The 25,735-nt window shown below is 36.1% G+C and overlaps 2 protein-coding genes and 1 pseudogene across 3 annotated transcripts; all 3 read right to left on the bottom strand.

Moving 5' to 3' along the window:
• Window positions 1–395: 395 nt before the first annotated feature.
• Window positions 396–7,113, bottom strand: LOC147386071 (putative receptor protein kinase ZmPK1; annotated as a pseudogene). Its single transcript, XR_015171857.1, has 5 exons — window positions 6,161–7,113; window positions 3,899–4,002; window positions 3,030–3,360; window positions 2,380–2,976; window positions 396–1,762 (listed from the first exon to the last, which is right to left on the bottom strand). The product of XR_015171857.1 is annotated as a putative receptor protein kinase ZmPK1 (transcript).
• A 1,087-nt stretch (window positions 7,114–8,200) lies between these two features.
• LOC147386070 (putative receptor protein kinase ZmPK1) lies at window positions 8,201–11,083 on the bottom strand. The gene has a single exon (XM_086424205.1). The coding sequence runs from the start codon at window positions 10,835–10,837 to the stop codon at window positions 8,363–8,365; it is 2,475 nt and encodes an 824-aa protein (XP_086280331.1). The 5' UTR covers window positions 10,838–11,083; the 3' UTR covers window positions 8,201–8,362.
• Window positions 11,084–16,021: 4,938 nt separating this feature from the next.
• LOC147386069 (uncharacterized) lies at window positions 16,022–24,002 on the bottom strand. The gene is made up of 15 exons (XM_086424226.1): window positions 23,768–24,002; window positions 23,538–23,622; window positions 23,385–23,422; window positions 22,997–23,086; window positions 22,846–22,899; window positions 22,079–22,156; window positions 21,911–21,979; window positions 21,671–21,826; window positions 21,460–21,586; window positions 21,280–21,317; window positions 20,707–20,796; window positions 20,507–20,611; window positions 17,912–18,094; window positions 16,520–16,629; window positions 16,022–16,398 (listed from the first exon to the last, which is right to left on the bottom strand). The coding sequence occupies exons 1-15, from the start codon at window positions 23,801–23,803 to the stop codon at window positions 16,323–16,325; spliced, it is 1,335 nt and encodes a 444-aa protein (XP_086280352.1). The 5' UTR covers window positions 23,804–24,002; the 3' UTR covers window positions 16,022–16,322.
• Window positions 24,003–25,735: the final 1,733 nt, after the last annotated feature.

Below are 25,735 nucleotides of genomic sequence, written 5' to 3'. Positions count from 1 at the left end.
TGATGAGATACACTGACACTGATAAAGTGTATCTCATGCACCTTAATACAATGCATTTTATTCTCTAACATCCTCCTATAATTGCATGATCCCTTAGAGAAGGAATATGCAATTGATTTTACTGAATTATTGTTTGATCTCATTAACGGATATGTTTATTGATCGCTGAAGTGCCAATAGTGCTTGTTGGTGATCACCGTCTGTCTGTGAAGTCTATCACGATCGCATCTCACTCTTTTTTAATCTATCTAAGCCAGTGGTAGAAAAAAAAAAACCCACAACCCCTTGGGGTTATCCTGTGCTTCAAAGCAGTCAAAGATTGAATGTAATGATACAATAGACTAAAGAAACTTCATTTCTTATATCTTGTTGATTTTTGTAACAATTCCTTACTATAGACCAAAGAAACTTTATTTCTTATATCTTGTTGATTATTGTAACAATTCCTTACAAAATTTATTCACTTAATGAAGAACAATGTTTAAACTCACCTACATCTATTGCAAATACAAAGAAACAGACACATTATTATATGCATTATGTGCATGAATTACAACATCTGTGGAATATGGACTTTGGATTCATCTTCAACTTCTAGAAGAGCTTGGACTACCGAAGCCATGGTCGGTCTATTATTTCTGTCGTCTTCCACACAGGAGATGCCTATCATTACCATTGTTGCTGCCTGGTTCAAGTTGAGCCGCCCATTCAATCTTGGATCCATCATATCCTCAATCCAAGATTCTTCTCCATTGTCAATTTTCCTCTTCGTTACTCTAACAAACCTCCTTAGCTCTGTATTCTCTGTGCCATCCTCCACCACCCAATTCGAAAGCCGAATGCCCTTCACAATCTCTAGAAGTACAACCCCAAAGCTATAAACATCTACCTTAGCTGTAATAGGAAGATTCATGGCCCACTCTGGAGCCATATACCCTTTTGTTCCTCGGATCCGAGAAAACTCAGGACCAGACCTACCTCTCTGAGACAACTTTGCCAGACCAAAATCTGCAATCTTCGGTTCAAAATTGAAGTCTAGAAGTATGTTTTCAGGCTTCACATCACAGTGGATAACCCACTCTAGACAATCATGGTGAAGATAGGCAAGACCCTTGGCTGCCCCTAATGCAATTTTAAACCTCTCCTTCCATCCAAGCAAACGAACAACAATACTGTCGCTGCCATTGCTACTGCTACTACTGACGATGTTGTAGAACAAATGCTTGTCCAGTGACCGGTTCTCTAAGTACTCGTAAACCAAGAGCCTGTGAACCCCCTCAGAACAGAAACCCCACATTCTCACTAGGTTCATTTGGTTTATTCTCCCTATTGCCCAAAACTCCTCTTCTCCTTGAATCAGATCTCCAATCCAAGTTTCTTCACCGCCACCACTCTATTATCCACCAAAACTCCTTTATAAACAGCCCCAGAGCCCCACCTACCAAGCTCTTCCTTGAATTGTTTGGTTGCCTTCTTTAACTCAGCATAAGTGAACTTCCTGAACTGATTGAACATTACACGATATCCATCCTCTGGTGATCTTCGCTCGCTTTGTCTCCTGTAAAGGAACCACCAACCCAAAGTAATAAAGAGGAACTCAATCACTCCAATGGCTAAAACAAACCAATAGAGATAATTCCATTTAGTCCTGGAACTAGCAGTTAAAAATGTATCGGAAGAACCCATGTCAGGTACAACTTCACTAGAATTGCAGGTAGGCTCGAATCCTTCAAGAACAGTTGCGTTGGATGTTTCTACATTTCTGGGCATTTTAAAGAAAATTGTGATTATTTTGAAAATAAAAATAAAACCAACATTGATTCTTTGCAAGTCAAATTATCTGACAAGGGAATAGAACACATTTTGCATATCAGAAATGGGCTTTTTTACTTGCACCCACCATTTGTGCTCTATGCGCCTACTTAAAGCCAAACCCACCAGGGTGTGCCTCAATGGTAAGACCAACAACTAGAGTTTTCTCTTTTAGATTGTGAGTTCCAAACTGAGAACTATTTCTTGATTAAAATGCCACATGTGTTGTGTGAGTCAGTGAATGTGGCCATGGATTACTCTTGTCGAGCATGGCTGAGAAACCTGGGTTGGGCCTGTCCTATGGATTGCCTGATGGACCAGGTCCTGGTCCTTCACCAGCAGGGATACCATGTTAAAAAAAAAAGCCAAAACAAAAAAAATGGTGAAATAAGAGGATCTCAATCACTCCCAAAAACGAACCAATAGAGATAAACCCATTTTGCCCTTGAACTATTAGGTAAATTAATGCAGATTAGCTCAGATCCTTGAAGAACAATGGGTTCTGATGTTTCTACATTTCTAGGGAGTTTCAAAAATATGCTTCCTGGGAAGTTTGGAGACTTGTACCCATTAAAAAGAGCACTTTTTGTGTAGCATGGGCTATCTCCTGTTAGCTTGAAGCCAATGGCCTCACAAGAACAATCATCGGTGCACAGCTTCATGCAAGCTTTTAGTGAATTGGTTGGATAGAAATTCAGATCATACCCATAGAAATCTATCTGGGGAAGCTCCACAAACTTTACCGGCTGGAATTTGTCGCATGTCCTGTTGAACTTAGGCTTACAACCTTTTTCCAGTCACTTGGGTCACGCCTCTCGAAACCCGGAGAGCACAAACACTTGGGTTTCGGTGAATAAACACAAATCCCATTTCTGCCACACAATCCATGAACATTGCACGCCTGTGGGAGAGCCTCCCATGAGATTACCCATGATTTGGTTAACTCATTCAAGCTATAGAGTCTTAGATTACCATCGTAATCCATGGTTAACCTCCTCTTAATTCCAAAACCCATATCAGAAGCATTAATTTCTGTTCTATCGCTTGCTGAAAGCCTCTCCATATCGTCAAGAACCGCAATTCTGCTACTGTTGTAATTTGTTCTACCATTTTGAAAAAATAGTGTAATCCTGGTTAGGCCAATACTAGCTAGAAATCTAGGGCCCGTCATACATTAATATCAGTGTTATCATTACTGAAACAGAAACTAAAATAACCTGTAGCGTATGTTCCATTTCCCTTTGCAGATATCAGTTTTGTGTCCTTGGTGTCCGTTGTATTGGTGGACCAAATTGTCGAGTCATCGGCATCGGTTAGGAACATTTTCCCATCTCTATGCAGAGTAATTCTCGAGCCTTGGCCATTCACTGGTTGGCCTCGATTCGCCATCCAAACAACAGTTCTGCTCGCAGAATTGGTGAACCAAATTGAGAAACAGTAATTATTTGTGCCCAGTGAATAGAACCCACAGGTGAAGGATTTGTCTTGGGAGGTGAGGAAGTCTGCTTCATTTTCAATTGATAAAGAAGAATCTCTGTACAAAGAATTCTGTGTTTGCGAAGATTGGAAGGAAGAGTGAAAGCAAATGAGAATGATGAAGAAGAGGAACTCAAGGTTAGGAGATGGGATTAAAAGGACAGTTCAGATACATAGATTTGGAGCTTGTGATTAACAGAACTTATTCCCCCTCTTCATATAATAATAATAAACCACTGAACAAAATGTCCATTTCTTTAAACCTTTAAAAACCCTGATGCAGGCATTTTTTTTTAAATAGTTCTTAAGTTTTTTTTTTTTTTGATAAATAGTATTGCATTCATGAAAAAAAAACCAAGTCGGTCGAGATGATCAACCTGGAGAGGCCTTACAAAGTAGGACTACTCACGCGTATAACAACAAATCCCATCCCACCTATACAAAAAGTCCTCGAAGTACAATCCCCTAAACTCTTGAAAAACCTTTGACCAACAAAAGATAAGACCCAAAATATACATAATTGTGTCTGAACCGTCTTTACATTTTCCCTCAAAGATGCGTCTATTTCTTTCGAGCCACACCCCCCAACAAATTGCAAAAGGTGTAATACTCCACAACATCCTCTTTGGTCCGCTAAACGAGTAACCAATTGTTGACCACCCAATGAAGACGTCATTGACCGATTGTGGCAAACATGTTGAAACCCCATATAGCCTAAGGAAGTGAGCCCAAATGTTATGTGAGAATTTGCAGTGAATTAGAAGGTGGTCCGATGATTCTCCATTTTCCATACATAGCACACAACAACTCGCCCCGTACCAACCGCGTCTCATCAGAAAATCCATCGTTTGAATCCTTCCTAGAACCGCCGTCCAAGTGAAAAACGCCACTTTACTTGGCACTTTTGGACCCCAAATAGAAACATGTGGGAAAGTCGAGTCCCCATTGTTGCACAAAGATTGGTAGAATGAACGTACCGAGAATCTTCCATCAGAAAATAGTTCTTAAGTTTTAGGCGGTCTCTTAGTCGTCCATTTAGTAAATTTTTCTTTTTTTAAAAAGGGTTTCTTATAAAGGATTAAGATGGGATTAAAAGGATGGAGTGAAGACAAGGTTAAATAACTGAAAAGTAATTGAAGATAACAAGTTTTTAGAAGAAAAATAAATATTTTTATTATTATTTGGAGTTAGAAGATGAGGGCATTTAAGTCATTTTGTCTTCTCTTGGGGTATATCACAAGTATACCTAAATCACCCTTCAAAAGAAGTGTGCTGCCACTTTGATTTCATAAGTGTAGTGTAAATGGTGATGAACAGGTCAAATGAGACCGAGGAAGCCTCTCAAATAATTACAAAACAAAGAAAAATTAAATCATCAATGATTACATAAAGAGTTTCATCTAAAGACAAAGTCATCAAAAGTAGTCCCCTTAAACTCTATGTTCTGTTTCGACCATAAGTACAACAAGCCCAAGATCTCCAAGAAGTTGTCATTAGCACTTCTCATCTTACTATTGAAGGCCCTATTATTTCTTTCACTCCACACCCACCAAGCAATAGGTGGTACATCCACGAATAAGTGGTATATTTGTATTAATTACCAATAGACTTCAAACAAAGGAACATAAGTTAAATTTTCGAAGACTTAATAGTGTGAAACTTTCTTTGGTACATTTTTTCTTTATTTATAGTTTTCGAAGCTTCTTTTCGAAGTCTCGCCTCATGCACCTTTAAATGGATTTAAGAAGGGTCCGTTTATTTGCACCCACATTTTTAGGGTTAGAAGAGTCGTGCAATTGCCAAATTAGGGGTGGCAATCTTAACACGATATCCCAAACTCGAAAATGATATGAGATTAATGGGTTTGAGTCAAGTCCAATTGGGTTTGAGTTATAATAATCTCAATCCATCTAACTTGATAATTAAATGGGTTTGAGTCTGGGTTAGGGGCGTCAACCTACTTTATCCATTTTGACATGTTTAGTAATTGCGTCATTAACGTGTAATTTTAAATAGATTAACAAATATTTAAGAATTTTTTTATATCTCCCTTTTTTTATGATAAAATTTAGTATATGTTTTGTCATACTTAATTTATGTTGGTAGATATTGGTTTACGGTTAGGTGAATTTATTTTTAGTAATAATATTTTATTTTTGGTGGTGGAAATAGAACTTATTGTTTTCTAATAAAGATTAAAATTTTATTAAACAAGTTATCGGTCGGGTCAAGTATACATACTTATAAATGAGTTGGGCTTAGGTTTAGGTTTTAGACATGATTATTAAATGGGTCGGGTTTGAGTTTGGTAAATTTATTAAAAAAATATTAGTCCAAGAATTGGGCGACCGGTCTTTGATCGATGGAAAAGAGGGATGTATCTTGGAACTCTATGATTTCAGGTGACAGGGTACATGGGCCCTGTGAGGAGGCAATTCCGATATTTAAAGGTAGGATCGATCATGCCATCTCACCAAATACTATAACAATTGTGAGCCTTTTGGGATCTTGTGGGCAAGACGGCCGGGGTGTTGATGAGGGCAGGAAATTGTTCACTAAAAGAGGCAAGATGTTTATAAAATATCATACATGTAATGCATATACATACTGGCACTGATGTGTTGGCTCAACTCTAACACTTGTGCACAAAATGCACATAGAATAGCATATTAATTATTTGCGTGAATTACAGCATTTCTGAAGTATAGACTTCTGATTCATCTCCAATTTGTAGATGAGTGTGGACTACTGAATCCATGGTTGGTCTCTTGTTCCTATCCTCCTCCACACATGAGATCCCCAACTCTATGATTATTGCTGCTTGTTGTCGGTTAAACTGCCCGTTCAATCTTGGATCTATTATATACTCAACCCAAGACTCTTTTCCTCTTCATTACCACCGTTAACCTCCTCTTAATTCCAAAACCCATATCAGAAGCGTTAAACTCCGTCCTATCACTAGCTGAAAACCTCCCCATTTGGTCTAGAACCACAACTCTGCTACTGTTATAATTTGTTCTACCATTTTGAAATATAGTGTAATCCTGGTTAGGCCAATACAAGCTAGAAATCTCGGCCCCGTCATACATTACTATCATAGTGTTATCATTGTTGAAATAGAAACTATAATAACCTGTAGCATATATTCCCTTTCCCTTTGCAGATATCAGTTTTGTGTTCTCGGTGATTAGTTGTGAAGGGACAAGTGTATCAGTAGGAGAGTTGAAGCTTTGCCATAGAAAATTGCCTTCTAAGTCCTTCAGAACAAGGTTTCCAGTGTCGAAGAGCTCAGCTCCATTGACCTTGGTGTTTGTTGTTTTGGTGGACCAAACTGTGGAGCCATCAGCATCGGTTAGGACAATTTTGCCATCTTTAAGTAGCGAAATTCTCGTGCCTTGGCCGTTAACAGGTCTGTCTCGGTTCGCCATCCAAATGATGGTTTTTTTATCAGAATTGGTGAACCAAATTGAGAAACAGTAAGCATTTGGGTCCACTTCGTGAAATCCACAGGTGAAGGACTTGTCTTGGGAGGTGAGAAAGTCTGTATGATCTTCAGCTGATAGAGAAGAATCTCTATACAAGGAATTACGAGGTTGTGAAGATTGAAAAGTAGAGTGAAAGCAAATGAGAATGATGAAGAGGAGGAAGTGAAGGGTTGGATATGGGTTTCTCATGGTTGCAGAGAGGAGTTCAGATAGGTTGATTTGGAGCTTTTGATCAACAACTTGTCCTGCTCTATGGTGGTCATATAGTTGTAGTTGAAAGAAGTAATTATATGGTGCATCTAATATCCTAGTCCATTGAATTTGTTCCTTTCCAACATTGGCCTACATGTTTTGGTGATTATTTGAGTTACCAGTTATTTTTAAATCGATTACATGCCTCTTTGACCTTGGTCTTCTTTTATAGAATAATAAAATGATCAAAATATCCTTATCTTCAACTTATAAATAACCCACCAATGGAATTAGTCCCTACGGTTGCATACTCTAATCCCACAAAAATTTTCCAACGTGAAGCAAGGTTTGAAACACACGACTAAAGGGAACAGCCCCTGCTAGTTTTACCTTTGAGCAAAATCCTAAGGTAAAAAGCCCTTGATTTAAATTAATTATCTTTAAACTTTGATTTTAAGTATAAGATGGGATTCAAAACAATATATTGAAGATATGGTTAAATAGATTAAAGGTAATTTGGTATCATAATGTTTACAAGATTAAAGGTAAGAATAATGCCGAAGTAACCTCGAGATTGGACCTCACATCACATAACGTGAAATTGTATGGTGATTGGACTTCAAATCACATAATGTGAAATTGTATGAGAGCAAACATGTTTTTTCTCAAGATTGAATGAAAAATTATCTATGATTCGTATCCACTTTCACATCGATGTGCGATATGAGGTCCAATCTTGGGTCCACTCCAGCACAACTCTAAAGGTAACTTAGTTTAGAGGTTGAACTGTTTGAAGCTGTACAATTTTAACAAGAAAAGGATGTAGACAAAGATGAGGGCATTTAAGTCTTTTTATCTTTTCTAGTATAGGTCGCTATCTTGAAAACACGTCCTGTGTATCTGATGTGAGTGGTCTTGATGGACGAATAAGTGGTTCTTATGTTTTTTCTTTTGATTTTATATATCTTTGGTAGACTTATTGAGTGAGAAGGTCTTTCCGTGCATCCTATTTAATGTTTTCGATTCTTCCTTTTTCCAAGATACGTGTCAACACATTTTCATGGTAGTAAATTTATAAATTTAGGAAGGTGCCGGTATATTCATATCCAAATTTTTTATAAAGGCTCAAGTTAAATTCATATTTGGATCTGACCCGATCTAAAATTGATTAAGGTCGATCAGATAATTTCGATTCACTCAAAATTATTTCAATAAATATCATTAAAGGTGTGATTTGGACTTGAGACCTCTTCCTTTATTGAGGTAGGCCTTAACAATTGTGCCTAACATTTATTGGTTGTAAAAAATATCTTAAAAATTTTTAAATATAACTTACAAAATAATATATCATTTGAATCTAGGTGGATATAAGGATGGATCCGTATCTGACTCAGGAATTACAACATCTGTGGAATATGGACTTTGTATTCATCTTCAACTTCTAGAAGAGCTTGGACTACCGAAGCCATGGTCGGTCTCTTATTTCTGTCGTCTTCCACACAGGAGATGCCTATCATTACCATTGTTGCTGCCTGGCTCAAGTTGAACTGCCCATTCAATCTTGGATCCATTATATCCTCAATCCAAGATTCTTCTCCATTGTCAATTTTTCTCGTCATTACTCTAACAAACCTCCTTAGCTCTGTATCCTCTGTGCCATCCTCCACCACCCAATTCGAAAGCCGAATGCCCTTCACAATCTCTAGAAGTACAACCCCAAAGCTATAAACATCTACCTTAGCTGTAATAGGAAGATTCATGGCCCACTCTGGAGCCATATACCCTTTTGTTCCTCTGATCCGAGAAAACTCAGAACCAGACCTACCTCTCTGAGACAACTTTGCCAGACCAAAATCTGCAATCTTCGGTTCAAAATCGAAGTCTAGAAGTATGTTTTCAGGCTTCACATCACAGTGGATAACCCACTCTAGACACTCATGGTGAAGATAGGCAAGACCCTTGGCTGCCCCTAATGCAATTTTAAACCTCTCCTTCCATCCAAGCAAACGAACAACAATACCGTCGCTGCCACTGCTACTGCTACTATTGGTGCTACTGCTGGTGCTGCTGACGATGTTGTAGAACAAATGCTTGTCCAGTGACCGGTTCTCTAAGTACTCATAAACCAAGAGCCTGTGAACCCCCTCAGAACAGAAACCCCACATTCTCACTAGGTTCATTTGGTTTATTCTCCCTATTGTGCTCACTTCAGCCCAAAACTCTTCTTCTCCTTGGATCACATCTCCAAGTTTCTTCACCGCCACCACTCTATCATCCACCAAAACTCCTTTATAAACAGCCCCAGAGCCCCCCCTACCAAGCTCTTCCTTGAATTGTTTGGTTGCCTTCTTTAACTCAGCATAAGTGAACTTCCTGAACTGATTGAACATTACACGATATCCATCCTCTGGTGATCTCCGCTCGCTTTGTCTCCTGTAAAGGAACCACCAACCCAAAGTAATAAAGAGGAACTCAATCACTCCAATGGCTAAAACAAACCAATAGAGATAATTCCATTTAGTCCTTGAACTAGCAGTTAAAAATGTAACGGAAGAACCCATGTCAGGTACAACTTCACTAGAATTGCAGGTAGGCTCAAATCCTTCAAGAACAGTTACGTTGGGTGTTTCTACATTTCTGGGTATTTTCAAATATATTCTGGCATCGGCATTCTTGTACCCATTAAAAAGGGCACTTTTTATGTAACAATACCCCCCACCCATTATCTTGTAGTTGAATGCCTCGCAAGAGCAATCATACAAGCAACGATTCCTACAAAATTCTAGTGTCACGGATTCAAGGTACTCCAGATCAAATCCATAGAAATCTGTCTCGGGAAGCTCCGCAAACTTCTGAAGTTGGTTGCAGGTGCGTTTGAACTTAGGCATGCAACCTTTGTTCCAGTCACTTGGGTCACTCCTCTCGAAACCTGGGGGGCATGAACACATGGGTTTCGGAGTATAAACACAAATTCCATTTCTTCCGCATGAACCATGTACACGGCACTGCTGTGGGAGAGCTTCCCATGAGATTACCCATGATCCATTTAACTCATTCAAGCTATAGAGTCTAAGATTACCATCGTAATCCATAGTTAACCTTCTCTTAATCCCAAAACCCATATCAGAAGCATTAAAATCTAGTTGATCACTGGATGAAAACCTGCCCATTTCGTTGAGAAAAGCGAATCTACTGCTGTTATAAGTTGTTCTACCAGTTAAATATATAGCAAAATCAGGATTTGGCCAATACACGCTAGAAATATCTGGCCCATCATACATTAATTTCAAAACATTATCATTATCAAAATAGAAGCTAAAATAACCTGACGAGTATGCCCCCTTTGCCTTTTGAGAGATCAGTTTCATGTCCTTGGTGATGGGTTGTAATGGGAGGACAGTATCAGTAGGAGAATCAAAGCTTTCCCATTGAATTTTACCATCTGAGTCCTTTAGAACGAGATTTCCGTTGCTCAGGAGCTCAGCTCTATCGATCTTGATATTGACAGTGTTGGTGGACCAAACAGTCGAGCCATTAAAGTCCATTAGGACCATGGCTCCGTCCCCACGCAATAAAACTCTCGAGCCTCGTCCGTTTACAGGTTGGTCTCGGTTCCCCATCCAAACAACAGTTTTGTCAGCAGAATTGGTGAACCAAATTGAAAAACAATAAGCATTTGTGCCCACCTTATAAAATCCACAGGTGTAGGTTTTGTCTAGGGAGGTGAGAAGGTCTGCATTGTCCTCAACAGATAGAGAAGAGCCTCTATACAAAGAACTCTGAGGGTTGGAAGATGCTAAGGAAGAGTGAAAGCAAATGAGGCTGATGAGAAGAATGAAGGGAAGGACTATAGAGAGAGATGGGTTTCTCATAATTTTAGAGAGATGGATTTGGAGCTTTGGGTTTGATTGGTTTAGAGAAGTCTGTTCTTCTGTTGGTAATCAAGAAATTGAAGAAGAGGAAAATATATGAAACACCCTTAGAAGGGTTGGGATTTGATGAAGAAGTTTGCTATGTGCATATTATATATAGATAGTTTTCAAATCTTTTTTCTCCAATCAAATTTGTTTAATTGTTTCTTTGCGTTTGAAGTCGTTGATATCTTTTCCTCGAATCTGTCTGGTCTTCTTGTTTAATTTTCTAGATGTCTTTAAACAACAATTTAGTATTACTAGAAGACCAATCCCAAACAAAATGACAATTTAGAGACATGAGTGAGGGACTCTCTCTCTCCCCCCATGTTCATAAGCTTCTCTTTTCAAAGAGTTGCGAGACTTTTCTCAATACTGAGTTTTTTACATGTAATTTAGGCGTACGCCTTGAGGTTTGGTGAATATTTTGAGGGCCTGTTGACATAGTAACAAAGTTAAGATTTGTTTGTTTGATGGGGTTTCAATTCGATCAATTTGGATAAATTCGTAGAAATTTCGTAAAAAAAAGAGGAAAAGTTTCAAGAAACATAAAATGATATATTTGAATTTCTTTCCAAAATTCATATAATTCAACCCCATATCTTATCTTGTTTTTGAGATTTGAATGTTGTACAACATAGAATTTAAGGTTAAAGAGTAAATTTTACCATATTTCCCGATGAATTAAGAAGTTATCGAATTAATCTGTTAGTCCTATTCTGCGAATTTAACGAAATTTTAGAAACTTCAGTGACATTGAGGCCATCTTTAGTGGTAAGGCAGATGGGTCCCCCCCAACTACAAAAATCCTCCTCTCTCTCTGGTCGAGTATGGCTGAGATTTAAGAGGAGAAGAGTCGTTCTGGAGTGACATTAAAAATGACATCGATTCACACATTACTGATTTGGACGGCACACATAATCATACTCGTATCTCAATTAAAAGCATCTATCACTCAGTACACACATCCACATCAGAACCAATGTCGTTTTTAATGTCACTTCAGCACTGCCCTATTATGAGGGGTTGTCATGTCAAGTCTTAATGGTGAAATATTCCAATTAGCATTGCAGTCAAAGTCGTTAAACAGTCAAAGTCGTTAAACATTGACTTTGACTTGTTCTTACTTTGTTTCGTTTAGGAAAAGTTATTTTGTTTTAGAAAATTATTTTAAAGAGATTTATAAATAAAATATAAATAAAAAATCGGTTGAAGCCTCAAACAACATTTGAAAATCTTCATCAAACAAACGGTATTGATCCGTTGGAAACCTGTGATTTGGTTCAAAAAAAATTTTCTTCCTTAACAGGTACATACAAAAAGGTTTGAATGTTTGACCAAGTCATGATGGACCTAATCCCTTAAATGGGTTTAGTAAGTCTTTTCTACTTCTATGAATACTAAAAGAAACAAAATCCGACCATATATATATATATATATAGATATATATGGGTAGCGTTCAATGGCAAACTTTTTGGCAAAACATTTTTCAAAACATGAGTTAGAAGTTTTGGAATGGGCTGATTTTTGGTGAGGATGATCTCTACGGTGAGGAGATCATCCTCACCAAAAATCAGCCCATTCCAAAACTTCTAACCCATGTTTACAAGCTAAAAAATCGTGGACCATCAATTTTTTGTAAACTATTTTTGATGGGATTAGAAGTTTTAGAATGGGCTGATTTTTGGTGATGATGATCACCTCACCGTAGAGATCATCCTCACCAAAAATCAGCCCATTCCAAAACCTCTAACTCATGTTTTGAAAAATGTTTTGCCAAAAAGTTTGCTAAAAAGTTGGCCATTGAACGCCCCCATATATATATATATATATATATATATATATATATACTTAAATCAAATGAATAGATAATTATCTTTACTTTGATTTGATTTAAGCATTTTTTTTTTTTTTGGAATTTTCTTTTGGCGTATTAGAATAAAGTAGTCATGATGAGTAGGTCAAACGTTCAAACTTTTTGTATGTTAGGGGAGAAAAAGTTCATGGGACACATCCCTTTGTTTCCACTCAACCATGATAAAAAAATATTAGAATCGTGATAATTTGAGTACCACCACGTGGCACACTCACTCGACCCTCCTAACAAATTCGAGAACTGTAAATATGTATGCCTCGGGATATAAAATTGTATTTCTCCATAAATAAATAAATAAAAAATGAATCCCGAAAGAACCATGTATCTTGAGACATATAGATGACTCTTGAACTTGTCAGGTCAAGAGAGTCAATTGAGTGTGCCATGAGTTTGAGCAACCAAACATGAAAGTTTTCTTAAATCTCCCAATCAACTTTCGAAAGTTGAACTCGTAAGAGTTGAACGGTTGAATGTACAACCCTCACACTCAACTGGAGGTTTCCAAACACACCCTTACTGTGTGAGAGAACTTTTTTACAAACGTTTCTCTTTAAGAGAGGTGAAGTAATTAAATTTTAAAAATAGCAATTTGTACTATAATAGGAACATATGAGAGATGAGTAAGCAAAAGAAAGAAGATTTGGGGTGAGGTCATAAAAAAAAAAAAAAAATGACTACCTACAATCTAGGTACATCACGTTAATTTAAAATTTTGGTAATAAATGTGCACCTTTTTTTTTTATCCTTTTTCTTTCCCAAAGCCCTTGGTCTTCAACTTCTTCAATCTTCTAGGTTAAAACTTTAATACATTGGGCAAGAGTTTGATTTTCCCCTAATAACCCATACTCTTCCCAACCCTTGATTTGCTTGGCGAAGGAATTCTAGATGATTTTTTTTTTTTTTTTTTTTTTTTTGATTTCTTCTCAGAGATTTGGAATAACAAGAAAAATTGTGCAAAACATCGAGTAATTAATCAAATATTGCGGAGATTTTAATGTGGTGATCTTGTCTTCAGAACCCAAAGTAAAAAATAAAAAAAAGGGGTTTTGTGGGGAAAAATCAAAGTTTTTGAGCAAGAGGTTAAATGCAATGGTATTTCAATCACTTTAGCTAGTCTCTCACAAAATACCATTGTCAAAGGAGAAAAAGATACTTTCCTTAGTAAGATTTCATATCTTACAAAGGATTGTTGAGCTCAAATGGATTACCAAATTGGCAAGAGTCGTGTTGGAGTGACTTTAAAATTCACATCGATTCACACTTTACTGATGTGGAGGTGCACAAGGAATCATAAATGCTTTTCACTCCTGTATCTCAGTAAAGAAGTATCTATGGTTCACTTTATTGATAATTTTTAGATGAATATTACACTAATCCTAATAGAGTACTTATAAAGATTACATCAACCAAGATATGTGGAAACTAGCCTACTATAATATTCTAGAATATCCTAATTGATATATTCTAAATACCAATAAATATTTTAGAATATCCTCCATCAAAACCTTCCATTTGTGATGAGATACACTGACACTAATAAAGTGAATCTCATGCACCTTAATACAATGCATTTTCTTCTCTAACATCCTCCTATAATTGCATGATCCCTTAAAAGAAGGAATATGTAATTGATTTTATTGAATAATTGTGTGATCTCATTAACGGATATGTTTATTGATCGTTGAAGTACCAATAGTGCTTGTTGGTAGTCACTGTCTGTCCGTGAAGTCTATCACGATCGCATCTCGCTCTTATTGAATCTGTCTAAGCCGATGGCTTATTAAATCAAATTTGCCCTGATCTCTCCAAAAAGTAAAAAAAGTAGGACTGTGCGATTTAATCAAAAGAACTCTCGTTGGAAAGAATTTAGATAGAAAAAAATGAAATCATGTAACATAAATATGTGAATTGACAGATTTGTAGAAATAGAGAAAGAGGTGTGATTTTTATTGATAAAAAAAAAACCCCTAGAATAATAACAAAGGAGAAAATAAAAGAGATTCAAATCCTACGATGACACAACAATGACGATGGAGCTATAGTCGAAGAAAGAGACACCAAGATCAAGCTCTTAGTAGAGCTTAGTTTCTAATACCATGAAGAAAACTGATTTTATTGAGAATATTTTTTGATAAATATTGCATAAACCTTAATAGAGTATTTAAAGAGATTACATCAATCAAGATATATGAAAACTAGTCTAATATAATATTGAAAAAATGACTATTAAAACTAAATTTTGAAAAACACCAACCATTAAGTCTCTAGTGTTGAAATATGTACCATTTAAAGCCCAATTTTAGAAATGTTACCCTTTGAAGGATCTTTTAAAACTTCCATCTAACTTTTGTTGATAAAATACCCGCAATACACTTTATTAATTAAAACACCCAAATTAGTATTAAAAACCTAAAATTTTGAAATATATTCAAATTTAATATGTTTTGAATACAAAAAAATAATTTTAAGGAACTAGCAGGTGGCACGTGCAAACTCACATGTATTATAAAAATAGGATTTTTGTAAAATTAGTTTTTATTATTAATTTAAAGGATTATTTAAAAAAAAAAATTAAATAAGAAATGGCATGTTATATAATATTTTACCATTTAATATATTGCGAAGGTATTTTTGTAATTTAAAGGATTAATTAAAGAAAATTTGAAGGTAACATGATAAAAAGATTCATCCAAAAACTTGTGGTCAACACAATTTTCTTTCAAATTCTTAAGTGTGCTGTTTCGTTTCTTTGATGTCTTTACTCAAACATTTAGGAGGGTGATTGCTTGTGTTAAATGGGCCTTAAGCATGTTGAATGTAATATCGTGACAGAAGGCTTCATTAAAATTTTCTTCAACTCATGGACAAACCTTACATGACTGCAACTTCCGGAATCACTTACAAAAAGTCATGATATTCAGTGACATCCCAATGCATGAACACAAACCAGAGATTAATTCCTCACCCGTTGATTTCCCAACCCAAAATCCTAGATTTCCAATACCCAACTCTCAATCTCTACAAATGTTCACCCATTTTTCACACAACAAACGATTATAGCAGTCCAAGAAACAACACTTCTGTCAGACTTCTCGTCAAACACCCAACATGCTCTGGCTGAGGAATGCTAGAGCAACAAGTTCCTCGACTTCAGTCTTCTCTTATAGATTAAGTAAAATGGCCTAAAGCCCCATGATGATCAGTCCAAAGTAACAAGGATGAAGTCGATCATAAATACCATGAATGATCATGACTAATAAAGCTTTCGATGAAAATCAATAAAAATCCATTCTATAGAATTTTGCAGTCAGCCTGATATACAATGTGGGAGGTCCACCAAATAAAAAGAACAAAACAAATTAGGTACAAGAATTGGAACATTGTGATTACTATGACTTGTGGATATGATAAAGAGGCTCTCCCTTAAAATTATACATTATAATTGAACATTGGCAATAAGCCATCACCGATAATGCATCGGTAGTGATTCCACATGAACGGCAATATGGAGATGATCCCACAAGGGACGACATAACCTATAATCTTTAACGGGGTGTTATATTTCTGTATTCACTGCACCACCACAGAGCCATCTTGCTTCATTTTGATGAGACCACTTTCGATGTTCCGAAGCACAGGTTTGTAGCTGCAATATTCATTGTGAAATGGAAGAAGTAAGAAAACCAGCTTTCCTACTTGCATGGATCTTTAACAGATGTGAAACATAGAATAGAACAAGAAGAAAATAGCTCTCTAGAAAATTTTACAGGCGTGCAAGACTCTGATATGCTTGAACAGAGTATTGAAGTTGAACCGAAAGCTTCATGACCTCGGCGGAAAGTTGTTCTGCTCGGCTCTGTTCCTTTGCAAGTTGCCCCTGCATTAAAAATTCCCACGCAAAAGGGTCTTGTAAATAAAACTTATTTCAAATCTTTCAGAGTTAATAGGAAAGATTATATTGATGTTGGTTGGAACACTGAACACGTCTCCATTAGTTATGCCATTGCATGGGAAACCTTTGCATGATTAGGACCCAGCAATCAATGGTCTAAGATTGGCTTGACCATCCCTATTATCCTGATCTTGGGCATTAATCTGGAGCATTTGTTGTTTATCATTCGAGTTCAAAACAATGTGATGCATAAGGTGGTTAAGTTGATGTGAAAGGTCTCACATGTAGGATCTCAATGATGGGCATTAAAATGAGAGGAGCTGAATGACGCACCATATACCTCTTTGAGTAATTGGAAAGCAGTGATCAGTGGCAGTGAACATGTTGAGAAACTTTTCGAGGGATGGAAATATGGGATACAGATCCTTTCGAAACGGATTTATTTCACAAACGAGATGTAAAGCCAAACTTGAAATTATTGTGTCCCATTGAGATTATGATACAAGTGAGATGGAAAGCCAAATCATTGAAAAGAACTCACGTATGCACACAAGTAATTATCATTTGAAGTCCCATGTCCCATATGCATTTTATGTGTGTTTGGGTCTTTCTCTATGCGGATTCAAACCAAGTAAGTGATCAACTGAGCCCACACCCCAGGCCTCCACCCTTATATTTTCATTCAAACATCTGCAGGTGCAGGTGGGGGGATCCATCTTTTTTTTGATAAGCAGATCAATTATATTAAAATAGAATGACTGGTCAAGATAACCGGCCACAATACAAGAGATAAATACAAAGTAATTAAAACAATGACAATTCTAGTTTGGGCATAAAGATTCTCATCTAAACACAAAATCTTCAAAAACCACCCCTTCGAAGTCGGATCCCAATTTGCTCCAAAAGAACAGAAAGCCTATTACTTCCAAAATTACATCTTGGAATTCCAAAGCAATCCCATTGAATACTCTTCGATTTCTTTCTAACCATAATACCAAGCATACAGCAAAAGGGGTAATGGACCAAAGGTACCTTTCCCTACCCGAGAAGACATTATGGTTCCACTCTTGGAAAAGAGACAAGACCGAAAATGGAAACACCCAAGAGCAATTAAAGAGGCCCAAGAAATGAACCCAGAGTTCACGAATAAATGGACAGTGAATCAAAATGTGAGAAACCAATCCAACAACTAAAATCCATTTTTCATTTAAAATAATAAAATATAACAAAGGACAACTACTCGTTTTATTTTGATCCAAGAACTGACCTTTAGTAATAGATTTTCAGCTGTATTGGTCTTGGCATCTGACATGTTTCCACTATCTTCCCCAGCTTTCAATAATCCTGAATCAACATCCTTATCATTTAAAGGCAGCATGTTAATCTGTTCATTTCTCAACTTATCCAGCAAGCCACGGAGCTCCTCATTCTGCTTAAGGCAATCTTTCACCTGCATGTTTCATGTGTTGGGCAAATTGTAAGTACTGAATATTACAGCACCAACATAGACATGTCAAATCAATAAAAGAAACAAAATTGAGCCTGAACAGAAATAACTAAACTTTGCAATGCAAGCAGAGTTGCTCATCCAGGATGGCATAGAAGCAATATAAGTGGTTCTAGGTTTAACCAGGTAGCACTCCATCATTTGTAGTGTGGCTTCAATGGATCTAAATCTAAAAATCGGAGCCATGTCCTGATCTCAAGTTCATAAGATGGTAAAAGATGAAAGGTAATCAGCCCATCAAAACTTTGATAGATGAAGATTTCCCTTTCAAAAGATTTTAAATACTTCACTTGAATCATTATTTGTTGCTTAAAGACATAAAAGTGAGAAAAAAGATCTGTTAATTATGAGTTACTATGCCTCTTACTTCAGTCTTCAATTTCCTCTTAGTTGCTTATTTTGAGAATTGATCCTTTCGATGTTCTCTTTCTTGTGCTTTCTAATGTCAGTAAACCCCCATGTTGTCTTAACACGGAAACAGACATATGCAGAGATGTGCAAGTGTTGTGCATCCTTACCAACAATCCCATTATAATTTATAAGTGATTGGCAATTAAAACTGTTACAGTTGAATTAATAGCAATCAATCAAAATAAACATTCTCAAAATGATTGGTTGAAGCACACAACCCAGAAAAAAAAAAGGCAAATAAATATGAGCATGTGATTCATGCCTTATTTTTTTTTTGATAAGTGTGATTCATGCCTTATTTGACTGGACTTCTTCAGGATAACCTCTTAGTTTGATTGGCCCTCAATCAATTTGGTCCCATTTTTTTAATCTGTTAACAACTAGATGATAAGGACACGGACGTGTGTCAGTCTCCAGCACAGATACATATAAAACACAGCGCCTCTCAAAAGCCCCAAAACGCAGTTGTGTCCATACTCAATTACTATAATATAATATTTTAACCATACTGAACTCATTAGTTTTTGTAAATAAAAATACTGAAAGAAATATATGAACAGTAAAGGAAAACATTACTGTGTACCATAATAAAAGATTCTAGGTATCAAACCACTTATTATATTTAACAATTAGTAGATGATTTATATATATAGAGTATAGAAGATGATTTATACCAACCCTCCTTTAGAAATTATTTCTATAGAAAACCATTAAATAAGGATTAACTTGTTAGGAAGTGTCCAGGTGCGGTCGGATGTTGATACATGTGCAGCATAGTGAAAATCCTAAATGTCTGTCATTAATACATATGTTTACAAAATACAATTCAGATGCACTTGCCATGTAGACCATCCAGAAAATATGTTGGGGGTTCAGTACCTACTAACCGCATGCAATGGGTATCACTCTCACCAAGGCGACCTCCCAAGACAAAAAGCAATCTTGTACAATGATCCAGACCACCTTCCTAAGATTCTTTTGGGCCATAAGTAAAACGTAGTGAACAGATCAAGAATTTTATTTTTTTTATTTCTTATAACTTGTAAGTAGCTTAAGAAAATTTAACATCCAGTAATCCAATCAAGCCTGTCCTATATTTCTGGGTGAGAACCACGAAAAAAGGGGAACAAACACCAGAGCAGATGGTTAAGATTATGCAATAATCCAAACAAGTCTATTTCACTAGGTGGAACAACTGAAAGAAGGCGCAATCACCTCTGCATATTGACCTACGGTACATTGAGTCGTTGGCATCATTCTTACAGTCAATTCAAAATGTACTTTGAATTTCATTTTATTATGTAGTAATTCCAAACATGTAAAAGTTATGACTTAGGTACCAACTCGGATAGTTGGTAAAATCTGTGCATGGTACTACAACAGATAAGATCCAAACCCCACAACCTTTTTTCTTATTCAAAAAAACAAAAAAGGTTCTGGAATGCAAAATCTTCCAATGCCCAAAGAAAACTAATGCAACTTAATTGACTACACAATTGAGCTTTTAAGCAGGCAAGAAAGGACCATTATGTGCAATCATATACATTGCAAGATATATTGAAGAATGACCCAATTGGAATGCATGCTAGTTTTTTTCCTCTTTATTCCATCAGTCATATTCTTCTGGCATTCAAGGAGTTGAAATGAATAGCTAGTCACAATCATCTGACCAAATCAATCAGGATAATACAAGATGGTGGATCAGAACCTGACAACGAGTGCCCATAACTGGAATCTCATTAGAAGACAAGTCCTATTGTCTATATGATATGCCAATTAGATTTCTTTATAACAACGAGAAGCACAGGATCTAGGCATATGCCAGTTCCTAAACTGCAATAATGGACCAAGGCAACAGAGGGTCTGAATATACATGGGCAAATAACAAAAGATATAGATTTAATTGCAAGCAAACATCTTGTCTACTTCATGCCTGAGACATACCTGATTCTCCCAATGGCCCACTACTCCCACCATATCTTCATATGAGGCCGAGAGATTAGAATTTTCTTCAAAAAGCCTCTCTATCTCCGAAGACTGAGAGTCAATCTGTCACCAAGATAATGAAATAAATGCGCCTTAGTATAGCAATTTGCATTTCCTAATCAGGTAACTCAAGATGCCCAAATGAGCATAAATGGTACCTCCATCAGAAGTTTTTGGCGGCTAATTTCCAGTCTCTCAACCATCACTGCCATATCATGCAATTGTTTCTCAAGTTTCTCCTTGTCTTCCTGCAAAGATGTTGTAACAAGCAAACATGAACCTCTAGATATACTAGCATTTCCAGCTACATCAGTGTCACAACTTACATATATTAGAACATACCAATTTATTACTCCACGATAAAGTACCATGGAGTAAACATGAAAAGGGACATCAAAGAAAGAGAAGTGAGGAGATAGCCCTGGGTCGTTATGGTTATTATGGCTTCCTATCGTGCATGTGCACAAGCTAAACAATCCAATACATCCGGTTGGCCACCCCTTGTATCCATGTGCCCAAAAAATGTCAACCAGAAATAGTAAACATCCAAGTAATGAACTCATTATGCATCATTTATTGTAATTTTGTTAACCTAACATATCCAATCAGAGTGCTCTAGTGACACATTGAATCCAAGGGTGGCCAGTCAACTGGAAGTTCTACAACAATGAATGTGTACAAAGTTCTACAACAATGTGTACCAAGTCTGCAAGTGGGCATCAACTTCTCACCATTGAAAATGCCTTGCTAGCAGCTTCTTCTGAGGCTTCTGCATCATTAAAAAAAAAAAAAATAGAGCCACAATTAGTGGAACAAAATCATCCGGAAAAAATGGCTTCTAAAGTTTTAAGTTTAAAATGATAGCATACAAGATATTCAAAAGATTTATTCGTGTACTCTATGAGAACTACCTAAGGTCTTTTTGGATAAAGTTGCAAGCCTTTCTTCCAGCTCTTTCTTATCAGCCATAAGGGCAGATGTTCGAGCTTGCTCCTCTGTTAATCTTTGTCGCTCCTCTTGCCTCAACATTGACTCTTGCTATTATTTTGATCAACGATAAGAAACCCATAAATAAAGTATTCTCACGAAGACGGTCCAAAAATATTATAAACAAATTCTGACCTGCAACTCAGATTTCAAATTCGATAACTCCTTTTCCATGACTTGCAAATGATCTGGTGAGATACCCATAGAGGACATGCCACCAAGTGGATCCATCATAGCTTGATGTTGTAGAGAATTCAATTCCGCTCTCAAGGCTGCCGCATGTTCCTCAGTCTGCAAGAATAAAACCCATTAGAACAACAACGTCTCTATGACCTTCATTTAAAAAAAATTAAGGCTAAAAATAATTTGCATTACTCTGTATTGTTCCTCTTCCGCCTCCTTCAAACGTTTCTTAATCATTCGAAGCTGGGATGAGAGATCCTCCTATACTAAAATATCAGAATTCGTGTATAATGCATAGAATCAAACAAATGTGGCAAATTTTAAGCAATTTTAAAAGAGAGACAGAGTAGGATTCTGCACCCTTGCAACAACTGCTGCATCTTTTTCCATTGCGATATCCCTGAGAGTTTTCCTTAGTGATGGTAAACTGTTTTGTTCCTGCAATTATGCCGAGAATGGGGCAAATAAATAGAGAAGTAAACATATCAAAGCCACATTCTTTCAGAGTGTAGTCACCAAAATCTGCGACTTACTGAAAACTTCGCAATTAAATCGTGATATTTTCCTTCACCGATCTAATAGCGACTTTTTCATTAAGTCTCGACTTTGAAGAACTTCACAACTAAATCACAATTTTGTGATTAAATCGAAAAAAAATAAAAGATGTCCTTAATGCACTAGTAAGAGAAGGAAGATGACCATTGATGAAGTGTAGGATAATGAGGATACAAATGGAGATGACATTGATTTAGATCAATTGAAGAATCTTAACTTACACTCACGATTGTCATCTTTTTATAATTTGAACAATATAAACCTTGATTGTGTAGTAGACCTATGGTTACTTGTTGTAATTTAATATAGGGTTAGGTGATTTGTTATTGTAAAACATGGTATATGGTCCTAACCCTAGTTCGATTTTTTCATGAATTTTTTTTTCTGATTTTACCATATTCTTCAAATTTTTCCCTTGCCAACTTATTCCTGAACCCCAACTTGGTGACAATGCTTTGGACTTCTTTGACGGAAAAAAAAATCTAAGCTACCAATTGGATAGAATGTCACTCGCATACAAAATATAAAGGAGATGATAAAACAAAAGATGAAATTGAATTCCAAGCATTTACCAGATCGTTTAAACGCTTCTGCAGTGTGTCATTCTCAACCTCCTTCACATGAAGCTGAAAGAAGATACAGCAAACTCTTATAGCAAATAAAACAATACTGCCAACTTGCTTCATTGTTTAAAAGGAAACATCTTTGATCCGATAACGATACCTTTGAGACTAAGTTCTTGTTTTCTTCTTCCAATTCTGTGTTCATTCTCTCAAGGTCTTTAATTTGAGATACTAATCCATTAACATCCGTCTGTGATAGATTTAGCAGAAAAATGAAATCAAATTAACAAAAATTCTCACCAACAAATGTAGCCAAAAAATTGACAAATAGAGTCAGCTTACTATCAATTTTTCTCTGAACAAAACTTAATCGATACTGAAAATAATATATATATATTTTTGACTCTTGAAATAACATATAATTATGTGTTCAACATAAGGTAAAAGTTGTGATTTTTAGACTAATTATCAAAGAAGAGCAGATAATCTCGAAATCAAATTTTTTGCAACAAGAAGATTTATCATGAACAAGGATGAAAAAATCTTACCTCAGAGAGTCGATTTGAGCTCTCTGATCTTGCCATCTCTATAATAATAATTCACAAAACAAATTAATAATGTTTAAAACCGAAAAACATAAAAAAAAAAATAATTCTTATAACAAAGAATTAGGGTAGATTTTAAGAGGAAGATCGACAGACCGTACGGAGTCGAGTTCTGCAGATCTGGTCCGGAAGAAGCTTTGCTTAATCTTTCAGCTGCTCTCTTTTGACGGATTTCTTCCAACTGAGAATTAGAAAATAATTTAAATGAGGAAAATTTAAAAATCAGAAGACATCAAATTTATAAATCAGAATTAGAAAATTTATAAATCAGAAGACATCAAAGACGAAAACGAGGATTATGATGTTGATGATGATGAGATCGGTACCGTTCTTCGACCAAGAGATGCATGATGCGCCTCCATTACTGAAAGAGTGAATCAAACAAAGAGAAATCGCTCCGTGTAAGAACGAAAGAGGCGTCAATTTGGGGTTTCTCCAGAAAGTTTTCAAAAATTTATTTTACAAATGGCAAACAAACTGGAATTTGATTTTCTAATTTTGTTAGAACGCGGTTGTGAGTTGCGCCTTCTCTTAGAATCACTTCTATAAGAATCACGGTTGCAAATTGACATCGATGACAGCGATTAGAAATTGGTTTTTAAGAAGTTTCGTGCACCCACCTTTTTACTTGTCGCACCCACTTATTGTTTTTATCCACCTACCTAAAAAGTGGGGGAAATGAGTAGTTCCAATTTTACTCATACACTCACCATCCTAATCGAATCTCATTCAGTCTCTTCTTCTCTCTCAATCTCTTATTCGACTCTCCATCTTTTTCATTCTTTTTCTTCTTTGCATTTATGTAAGTTTCAAGTAAGGTTTCAGCAAGGATTTCATGGTACAATAAGCAATACCCTCGAAACAACTCCAACACAAATAGGCATATTTTGATAGATATATATGATAACCATTTTATTATGAAGAGTCATTATGCCTATTTAAGGGGTTTACACTCCAACCATACTAACTAAAAGGACTCTCGACAAATTCAGTTACATTGGAATATCTCATAATTACCATTGTTTTTTACTTGCAACAAGTAAAGAAAGATAAACTCACTCTCTTATTTTTCTTTTCTCTCCAAAATATTTCAAAGTAGAGAATCTCCAAGTGCATTGGAGTGTTTGTGAAGGGTTCTGACTCTATAAAATAACAATTGGGAAATAATATAGAGCTCAAGCCAAAGTGTGTTGGAGTTGCTCTTAGAACATGCAAAATAGGTTAAGAATGATCATGGAAACCTCAACTCCTAATCTAGGAGTCGTTAGAAGATCTTAATACCAAAAAAATATATATATATTCAAATGAAGTTTCAATTAATAGGTCGGTAACTCAAACATAGATTCAATAGGATTCTATTAAATTTATCTAAATGGTCTTAGTAGGTTCCTACAGTATTCCAATCAATAAGTTCTTATCAAGTTCTTTCAGGTAAATTCAGTTGTATCCGATTGAGTCTCAATGGAAATTTTTGATATGTTCTTACCAAACAAAAGTTTGTCTTTTTTTAAGTGGGTGTGGCAAGTAATTTCACTATTTATTATAAAATTGCATTTAAGCAGGTGAGATGGGCAAAAAAGTGGGTGCGAATAGCCCACCCCCATTAAGTAGTTAGCTTCTCTAGATTAATTTTTTTTACAATTATAAACCCCTCCCTCACCTTGAGAAAATTTTTAGAGAGCTACTATTGGCACCCAAACTTTTACTTATTACACTCTCAATTTCTTAAATTATTTATCACACTTTAATTAAAGATTATAATGATAAAAGGCGGAGTAGAAGCGGTGCAATAGGAGATTCGTTGAGATGAGATTATATTGTGGTTTTGGCCCATTTATCGGATGACTCAGCTACCTAATCTTTTTTTTTTTTTTTTTTGGCCTAGTTTCCTAGCACCGATTGGATGCCCAATATGTCATCAACCATGGGTTGGATATATGCCAGATTCAATGGATTAAGCAGAATAAAGCCCTAAACAAAAGAATTAATAATTCGCACAGGCAGATAGACAAATGAGAAACCTAGATTGTGGACAGAAAAGAGAATGAATTAAAAAAAGAATATGAAATTTTACCGAACTCCCCATATCACTATCTTAGTAGCCATGCCATGAGTAGAACTCAAATGCTCCCTTCTTTATATCGGACACATGAATCACCTACAAATCAATTGGAGCAACTCAATCATAGGACCACCTCTTGTGGGTGACAGCTCCAAAAGTCATGCAGATGGACAATTTTAAGCTTCTTAATAAGCATTTGTATTTTTAGTCTGTTAAACTACTCTTTTAGTTT

Source organism: Akebia trifoliata, chromosome 14 (assembly GCF_017979445.1).
Source record: "Akebia trifoliata isolate Shusen 1 chromosome 14, ASM1797944v1, whole genome shotgun sequence".
NCBI lineage: Eukaryota > Viridiplantae > Streptophyta > Magnoliopsida > Ranunculales > Lardizabalaceae > Akebia > Akebia trifoliata.
Note: the sequence above shows the minus strand (reverse complement) of the source record. Positions and strands in the feature narration are given on the sequence as shown.

Coding starts and splice junctions, on each gene's coding strand:
- LOC147386069 (XM_086424226.1), bottom strand. CDS start 23,803: ATGGAGGCGCATCATGCATCTCTTGGTCGAAGAACG. Junction 23,423..23,537: donor GCAGAACTCGACTCCGTACG/GTCTGTCGATCT, acceptor TTATTATTATAG/AGATGGCAAGATCAGAGAGC. Junction 22,157..22,845: donor AGAAGCGTTTAAACGATCTG/GTAAATGCTTGG, acceptor GCATAATTGCAG/GAACAAAACAGTTTACCATC.
- LOC147386070 (XM_086424205.1), bottom strand. CDS start 10,837: ATGAGAAACCCATCTCTCTCTATAGTCCTTCCCTTCATTCTTCTCATC.